At 40.6% G+C, this 8781-nt stretch overlaps 1 protein-coding gene across 3 annotated transcripts in view; it reads left to right on the top strand.

Annotated features, from left to right (window-relative positions):
- SALL3 (spalt like transcription factor 3) overlaps window positions 1-8431 on the top strand; it is a 24952-nt gene extending 16521 nt beyond the window's left edge. For 2 of the 3 annotated variants that reach the window (XM_079983325.1, XM_079983324.1), the window contains exons 2-4: window positions 1-996; window positions 1213-1553; window positions 5342-8431. The exon at window positions 1-996 is cut by the window's left edge. In XM_079983325.1, coding sequence (XP_079839451.1) covers window positions 1-996; window positions 1213-1553; window positions 5342-5773 — 1769 coding nt within the window. In that variant the 3' untranslated portion in view covers window positions 5774-8431. Of the gene's footprint in view, window positions 1554-5341 lie in introns of all 3 variants that reach the window. The other variant, XM_079983323.1, reaches the window with a different exon arrangement.
- Window positions 8432-8781: the final 350 nt, after the last annotated feature.

Raw genomic sequence — 8781 nt, 5'->3', positions numbered from 1 at the left:
TTGGTGGTCTACTAGACTCTATGCAAACATCAGAAACCTCAAAACTGCAACAGCTCGTAGAGAACATCGATAAGAAGATGACAGATCCAAATCAATGTGTCATTTGTCACCGTGTGCTCAGTTGTCAGAGTGCTCTCAAGATGCATTACAGAACCCATACAGGAGAAAGACCATTTAAATGCAAAATTTGTGGACGTGCATTCACTACAAAAGGCAATCTAAAAACACATTTTGGAGTTCATCGAGCGAAGCCGCCACTTAGAGTACAGCATTCGTGTCCCATTTGTCAGAAGAAATTTACAAATGCTGTTGTTCTTCAGCAGCATATTCGTATGCACATGGGTGGGCAAATTCCAAACACGCCATTACCAGAGGGCTTCCAAGATGCTATGGACTCGGAGCTTTCCTTTGATGAAAAGAACGCAGAAACGCTAAGCAACTATGATGATGACATTGATGAAAATTCCATGGAAGAGGACCCAGAGTTAAAAGACAACACAAGTGACTCCTCCAAACCACTCCTACCTTATTCCACTTCATGCCCACCTTCCCCCCCATCTGTAATTTCTAGCATTACTGCTCTGGAAAATCAAATGAAAATGATTGATTCTGTCATGAACTGTCAACAGTTGACCAATCTGAAATCATTAGAAAATGGGTCAGGGGAAAGTGACCATTTAAGCAACGATTCCTCATCCGCTGTTGGAGATCTGGAGAGCCAGAGTGCAGGGAGCCCTGCAATGTCTGAATCTTCTTCATCCATGCAGGCACTGTCTCCTGAAAACAGCATCAGTGAAAGTTTCAGATCAAAATCCCCAGGTTTTAGCAACCAGGAAGAACACCAAGAAATACAATTAAAGACAGAAAAACCTGACAGTCCACCACCACCTACTGTTGAAAATGGAGGTGCACTGGATTTGACAGCCACCAACCCGGGAAGGCCACTCATCAAAGAAGAAGCTCCTTTTAGCCTGCTGTTCCTGAACAGAGAACGTGGTAAGTTTAAAAGTACTGTTTGTAATATCTGTGGCAAGCCTTTTGCTTGTAAGAGTGCATTGGAAATTCACTACCGCAGCCATACTAAAGAGCGTCCATTTGTATGTACAGTCTGCAATCGTGGGTGTTCCACTATGGGTAATTTAAAACAGCACTTACTGACACACAAATTAAAAGAGCTGCCTTCTCAGTTATTTGAACCCAACTTTACTCTAGGTCCCAGCCAAAGCACTCCTAGCCTGGTCACCAGCACTGCGCCTACTCTGATCAAAATGGAAGTGAACGGTCACAGCAAGCCGATCTCATTGGGCGAGGTCCCGTCGCTTCCAGCTGGAATCCAGGTTCCTGCTGCACCACAGTCAGTGATGAGCCCGGGCATCACTCCTATGCTGGCACCACCGCCACGCCGGACTCCCAAACAGCACAACTGTCAGTCATGTGGGAAGACCTTCTCCTCAGCAAGTGCACTGCAGATACACGAGCGCACCCATACTGGTGAAAAGCCATTTGGTTGCACAATCTGTGGTAGAGCTTTTACCACAAAAGGGAATCTTAAGGTAAGAAGGGAATCTTTAATGTCAGAACTTAAATTGTAAGAATGTGAGAGTTTAACAATGTGCCGAACCTCATGTGTTTACTCAAATCAAGGGATGAGGATAGTATCGTTATATTGTGACATCCTTACATTATATATTATGAACCCAATGTAAGAACTAAAATTTTGTGGGTGCATACAAATTATTCCTTTTTTTTTTTAAAGTGTGTTTCAGACATGCATTTTCCCCTTTATTGATGGCTCCTGAATTCTTAGATTGTAGTAGAATACTTTGGTATTTTAAAAATGATTAAAAAACAAACAAACTCCAGCTCCATGAAGTTAACTCCGCAACTATAAACAAATATTATGTCGATCCTGTTTTTCTTGAAAATCTGGGGTTATAGATTCCCATCAAACTTGTGTGCTGCAGAAGCATGAGTTGTATTCAACTGAGTTTTACTCAGCATAGACCCACTGAAATTAATGTATTAAATTTCAGGGGTAACCCTATGGCAAGATCTGCTGGGATGAGCTCCTTAGGATGCAGCGGATCTCCAGCTCAGCTGGTTTTAAGTCCCCAACCCTGGCTCAGTTTAAGATTCATCAGTGTCATTTGCTTGTTCCAGCTGAGCCAAAGCTGGTTGTGCTGAGGCCAGTTTATTAGTCCCCCAAAAGGGGCATGTTGGAGGTGAGACCCAGAAAGCAGGGAGGGGGGCGGCTTAGGCTGGATCCTAAGCCTGTTCAGCTCAGTCACATGACCTGGCAACTCAGGATAGAACACTATTTTAAATACTTGATTTCCCTCTTACAGGCTTAGAGCAGGAGCAGCAGTCCTGCTGTTGGACAGGGTTTGGATCTGGTCTAAATTGGCACTGGTTTGCTTTATGCTAGCTTCTTATCCATAGGATTGCTCCCTTAGTCATGTTCATTAATTTCAATGGGTCCGCTTTGAATAAAACTTTGAGTTAAACACATGAGATTTATGACAGTAGTAATCTTTTAAAAAAAAACCAAACCTAGCCATATCAGATTATATTTGAATCTTCCTGCCGATCATGGCAATTTAACATATTAAGAGTCTGTCAGTTGGGGTTACCAAATGCTCTGCGGGAAGCCCCTGTTGCAAATTGTGATTTCTAACTTGCTTACAATGCTCAAGGATGTGGCAGGTTTTTGATATGTCACAAAAGCAACATTTTAAAAGTAGAACTGTGGCACCATCTTTTATCCCTACGTAGTTCAGGTAAACATAAGAAGGTGAGATGCAATTGCAGGGTTTGCATGCGATAGAAAGGAGCCTGAAAAAAGCCTTGGACTTGCACACTCTTCACTCTCCTCCTTCTGCACGGCCTAGTTCACCAGCATTTGCTCCCAGTTTCTTATGTTTTGTTGGCCTCCTTGCTGTGCGAGACTCGGGGATCATGGCTGATCACAAACTACGGTTAAACAAGCTAGCTTCATCATCTATAGCTTGAAGTTGCCTTGTTTAGAAACTTAGCAGAATTTTTGATCAACCACAATTTCTGACTCATGCGCAACAAGTCCAGATTAGAGGAAAGTAATGGTGATGTCCTTTCCTAGGTGCATAAGACAAGGTGATGAGAGCAGAGAAGGCTGGGGCTTTGGTCAAGTTCATTCTGGCTCATGCGTGCAGTGCTAAATCATGGCTTAGTGCAGGCATAGGCAAACTCCTATGTTTGGGACTACAATTCCCATCCCCAGCTAACAGGACCAGTGGTCAAGGATGATGGGAATTGTAGTCCCAAACATCTGGAAGGCCAGAGTTTGCCCTATGCCTGGCTTAATGGGACGAGTGAAGGAGAGACATTTTAACTGACAATCCAGTTAAACCCAATCCAGTTAAAATCAGTTGTGAATAAGCTCCCCATAAAGCCAAATGACTTAAGTTAGTTTTGACCAATATTTTCTATTAGTTTCTATGGTACTCAGTCCCAACTAATATTAGATGGATTGGGGCCATTTAAGAAATGAGGTTTGGATCCAAATATCCCATTACAGTGGTACCTCGGTTTACAAACTTAATCCATTCCGGAAGTCCGTTCTTAAACCAAAACAGTTCTTAAACCGAGGCACGCTTTCCCTAATGAGGTCTCCCGCCGCCAGTGCCCTTCCACCATTTGGCTTCCGTTCTTAGACCGAGGTAAAGTTCTGAAACCAGGACACTATTTCCGGTTTTGCAGAGTTTGTAAACCGAATTGTTCTTAAACCGGACTGTTCTTAAACCAAGGTACCACTGTATATGACAAAACATATTTTTACTTATTCAACAAGTACCATCTTGTCAACAGGCTCCAATTTCCCCAAAATGCCACTTGCGAGGGTCTCCATCCTTCTAAAACTACTTTTCAGAGGGCATGAAGGGCTTCATATTGAGGTGAATCAGCAATCTTTCTCCTCATATAGTGGGATGTTTGCATCCAGGTCATTAAGCATAAGCGGGCGGGGCGGGGCGGATAATTGAGGGAGAGATTCAACTAAACAGTTGCAGTAATGGGAGCCAGCGCAATTGGACTGAAATCAACCTGGGGGGAGGGAGAACCCCAGGACAATGCACAGGAAGAGAGGGGAAATCATTCCATCTGCTAAGCTGAAATGCTTGTGCTGATGGAACAATTGTAATACCCACTTTCTTGGGAGTAAGCTCATTTGAACTGAATGGGTCTTACTTCTGAGTCGACATGTATAGGCTTGTACATGGCTCTTGGAGACTCGATCAAAATGGAGACTTGTTTGTTTTATATTTTTCATTTTTAAAATAAACCTTTCTGTGGGCCTTAGTGGTTGGTTGGCTAAATCTGACAACCTGTGCATATTTGCATTGCAGTAAACTATGGAACTTGCATGAATCCAAATATGTTAATTTAAAATACAAGTTTGAGAAAGGAGGGATGAAATCCAGTGCTCCATTTCAATTTATGGAATAGTTATTGAACGCACAGAAGCATCTATTTACAAAAGGAGGAAGTGTGTTTTTGCTGATTCCCATTGCAACCCCCCCAAATCTATTCCAGAGAGTTGGGTCACCCTCCAGAACAGCGTGGAAGGTGGAGTTTCATGGGAAATGGAGATCAGCAAAAAAGGCCCTCCATTCTCTGATGGGAGCAGACACCTCTGCAGAATCAAAAGCTGTTCTGCAAGGCCAAATAGCAGCGCTGGAGTTCAGGGCTTTAGAAGCAGAGCCGTCTTTCCTATTGGGCTTACTGGCGCCTTGCGCTAGGGCGCTGGCCTCTCAGGGGCGTCCCAGCGAGTGGGGGAGCTACACGGCTTTGCCGGTGGCCTCCCATTTCCCTGCACACCTGCCAGCTGTGCCCCATCAACCATATGGCTGGCGGGTGTGCAGCTTGCCTCCCAAGCCTACGCGAGAGGAGAGTGATGCCCACAGAGGCTTGGGAAAAGGTTGACAACTCTGGGAAGGGGGGGCGGAGGGATCTTTTCACCACGGTGCCAGATATGCTTAAGACGGCCCTGTTTAGAAGTTTGAGGTGATAAAAAGATTTTAGTCTTTCAAATAGCATGTGGACCTAGTAACCCTTTTTCGTGTTGTTCTTTTGTATAAAGGTATTTCCCAGCTTCTTTTTAACCTTTGTTTAGCATGTTAAAATGCACATTACTTTTGCTCTTCCTTTTGTTATAAATGCGGGTGGTTTATAAGAGCAGCGTTGTTGAAATGATTGTATGTGAAAACTAAAATTGGCTTTTAAAACTAGCCTCTTCATGGGCCGTGTAGCTCATTTTGAATTTTGCTTATTTTGCCAATCTTTTGTTTGTTTTGTTCTTTCTCTAAAGGTTCACATGGGAACTCATATGTGGAATAACGCTCCTGCACGACGTGGCCGTCGACTGTCTGTGGAAAACCCCATGGCTTTGTTAGGTGGTGATGCTCTGAAGTTTTCTGAAATGTTCCAAAAGGATTTGGCAGCTCGGGCCATGAATGTTGACCCAAATTTTTGGAATCAGTATGCTGCAGCTATTACTAATGGACTTGCAATGAAGAACAATGAAATATCTGTCATACAGAATGGAGGCATTCCCCAGCTCCCAGTAAGTTTAGGCGGAAGTGCCATTCCGTCTTTAAGTAACATTACCAGTGGCATGGACAAAGCTCGCACCGGCAGTAGCCCTCCCATCATTGGCTTGGACAAAGCGAGTTCTGAAACTGGAGCCAACCGTCCATTCACAAGGTTTATTGAGGATAATAAAGAGATTGGCATAAATTAAAAGCATTCAAGTAACAAGTAACTGTTGGACCACTACTCAACACAACATTTGTTCTTTCATGTACAGTTTGGGGAGTTAAGCATTAGTTTCGTGACCTAATTGCCTAGGTTCCCTTTAAGATTTTTCCCCCCATAGCAGAAATACATAACTTCGTGTCCGCTGAAAAGTTGTCTTGCAAGATTTGCATGGCACTGCTTTCAACAGTGAGCTGACTGTTAGCGAGAACTGCAGAACTCTTTAAATTTAAGTAAAACGATAAATCATTGGATAAACTGCATTAGGGACTGAAGGAAGCTAAATTGTTTCAATTTTTGTTCTTTAACAAAACAAAACAATGCCAATTGAGTAAAAGGGGGCTTCTCAATGGCATTTTCAGTCCAGCTCTTCCTTTGCTGGTTTTGTTCCACTTAGCTAGAAACTTGAACTATGTTTTTAGAAATCCTCTAACACTCAATAAGTGATTTAGTACCCTAATGCTGTGTATGATTACAGTATTCTTGTCTGTAGTATTTATAATGTAAAGATAATGCGGGTAACAGACAATATACTAGCCCCATCCTTAAATGAAGCTTTTGTACTGCAAAATACACCTGGCTATGTGATTTTCTTTCTTTTTTTAAGCAAGTTTTGTTTCCCTATAAATAAGTGGTTTATTTCAATGCAGGCAAAATTGTGAAGTTTTATTGGGAAAGATAGCATGCTTTTCATGTGCAAGTACCTGTCAGTAACAAACCATTTTAATTTAAATATTTGTAGCTGCTATGTGGACAGTTGTTCTATTAAATGAAAAAAAATGTAGTGTGGACTTCAGTTCATGGTTGGAAAACAAGTTACAGACAAACCTTATCACCATATATTATTCACAACATTATAAGCAGTTGTGAATAAAACATTTCATGTTATCAAAGGCAGTACAATAAAAAGGCAGTGTTTGTATAATGTGTTGCAAACTCTTAATTTATACTATTGCACTTTTAGTATTTTATATTTAGGGAGGTTTGTCTATAATTTGAATCTGAACAAAGATGTAAACTATTTTATAAATAGTACTTTGGCTTGAGGAAAAATGGGGGGGGGGGATATTTTGTTGTGTTTGTCTTTAAGGTCAAACAGTAGGAGAGATCTGTGCTCCTTTAAACAGGAAAGCCACTAAGAACTGTCAAGATTCTTGGGTAGAATGGGGCCTGCCATTTCTTAAACCGAAATGATTCATTTAACTTTTCTATAAGCCCACCCTCCAACAGACCTTTGATATGTTAATCTTAGGGCTGTGATATCAGAGCAAGCCTAGGAGAGGCTAAAGAAAACATTGTGTAGGCTTAATTTTGCTGTAATCTGTTCTGTCTCTTTCACTCCCACCCACAAGCAGGATGCTGACTGCTTAATAGCACTGGTATGTAAAAGCAAAACAGAAAACAAAAATATTAAGTATCAGTCGTAACTTGAACGTAAATTCCCAACTCTTACTGATCTCTTTTTTAAAAGAAAAAAAAAATTCCGATATTTACTACAAAGCACAATGTATTCTGAATATTCAAATATAATTTTCAGTTGTTTTAAAAGCATTGTTTAAAATTGTGACAAAAGGGAATGTTTCCACTCTTACGCTAGGGTGTTGGTGAGGCTGGGGGCGTAAATCAAAACTTGAACAGTAAATGTTTTGTGTACTACCTCATTTTTGTGCATTACAAGCATGGTGGAGTCTGACACTATGAACTTCCGTCCAACAAAATTGTTCAAGGGACATTATGGGTAGCTGGGAAACAGCACAAGACGTTTTATGCCCCTGAAGAAAGAATCAGACAGTGAGGTCTTCTCAGTTGAGATGGAAAAAAATAAAATAGGACAATCGCTTTCTTGTGCAACAACAACAACAAAAAAACATTACTGTAAGAGGATGGACTGTTTCTGCCATCGTGTCATTGAATGAAAAGTTTAAAAGACTTATTAGCAGTTTGTTTCTGTTTTGAAATGAACAATGAACTATTACAGCTCTGTTTTCTACAGCAGTGATACACAGAATATATATGTGCATATATACATGCATATATAAAATATATATGTAGGTATGTATGTGTGTATATATATACATATAGATATATATATATAGAATATATATAGAAAATAAACATCCTTATATTATAACACCAACCATCGGTGACCACCATTTGTGTTTGGGGTGTTTCAAAATTGGGAAACAAAGAAAACTGAGGTGGCTTAATGTTGCTGTTTTTCAGCAAATGAATGTTTTTATTTATCTGTGTCCATTTCTCGTGTGAAATAATTTTTTTTTGTTTTTGTTTAGTATTTGGTACCATGTAGTGTTATCTCTTCTCCCTAAAGGATGTGCATAACTTAAAAAGAGATGTAAAGTGTTGTAAATAAGATGGCTGATGAAGGTACAGTAAGACTGACCCCATTTTGTATTCAGGGTTAGGTCATTCCTCTCTGCATGGTGAAGAGAGACACTATTTTTATACTGCGATACCATGTAGGGCTAGGAGCCTCCCTGAACCACCTGGGAATTGTTACCTAGATCCAATATTTTTTATTATTAAATCTTGTTGGCTTGACACATCTACTGATTGAAATGGATGTCTTAGTCTAGGTTCCTATTTTTGTCATATGGAATTGAATAAAATGCAGGATGTAATATTATTTCCGAATTGTGTTCCATGATTATTCTAATAGCAGAGTGAGATGTGGGAGATGGATGTTCATGGCTTTTAACTGTCAGGTACAAAATATCAATACGGCTGGAATCTTGGATTCACACAATTTGAACAGAGTCCAAAGAACTAGCATTTTTGCAGTTAAAAATGAAATGAAATCACAGAGTTCTACAGATAAATACTACATCAGCAGTGGAATAAAAGCTGGATCAAAACAACAGTGCTCTGACGCAGTCCTCTTCTGCTTGTCTCCCTTGGGTGCAATTGTGCCTTTTTCAATTTACACAAATTTAAATGTGATTTACACAAACTACACTGCATATTTATTCTCAATTA

The sequence above is a fragment of the Podarcis cretensis genome, assembly GCF_951804945.1.
Source record: "Podarcis cretensis genome assembly, chromosome: 7".
Classification (NCBI taxonomy): domain Eukaryota; kingdom Metazoa; phylum Chordata; class Lepidosauria; order Squamata; family Lacertidae; genus Podarcis; species Podarcis cretensis.
Note: the sequence above shows the minus strand (reverse complement) of the source record. Positions and strands in the feature narration are given on the sequence as shown.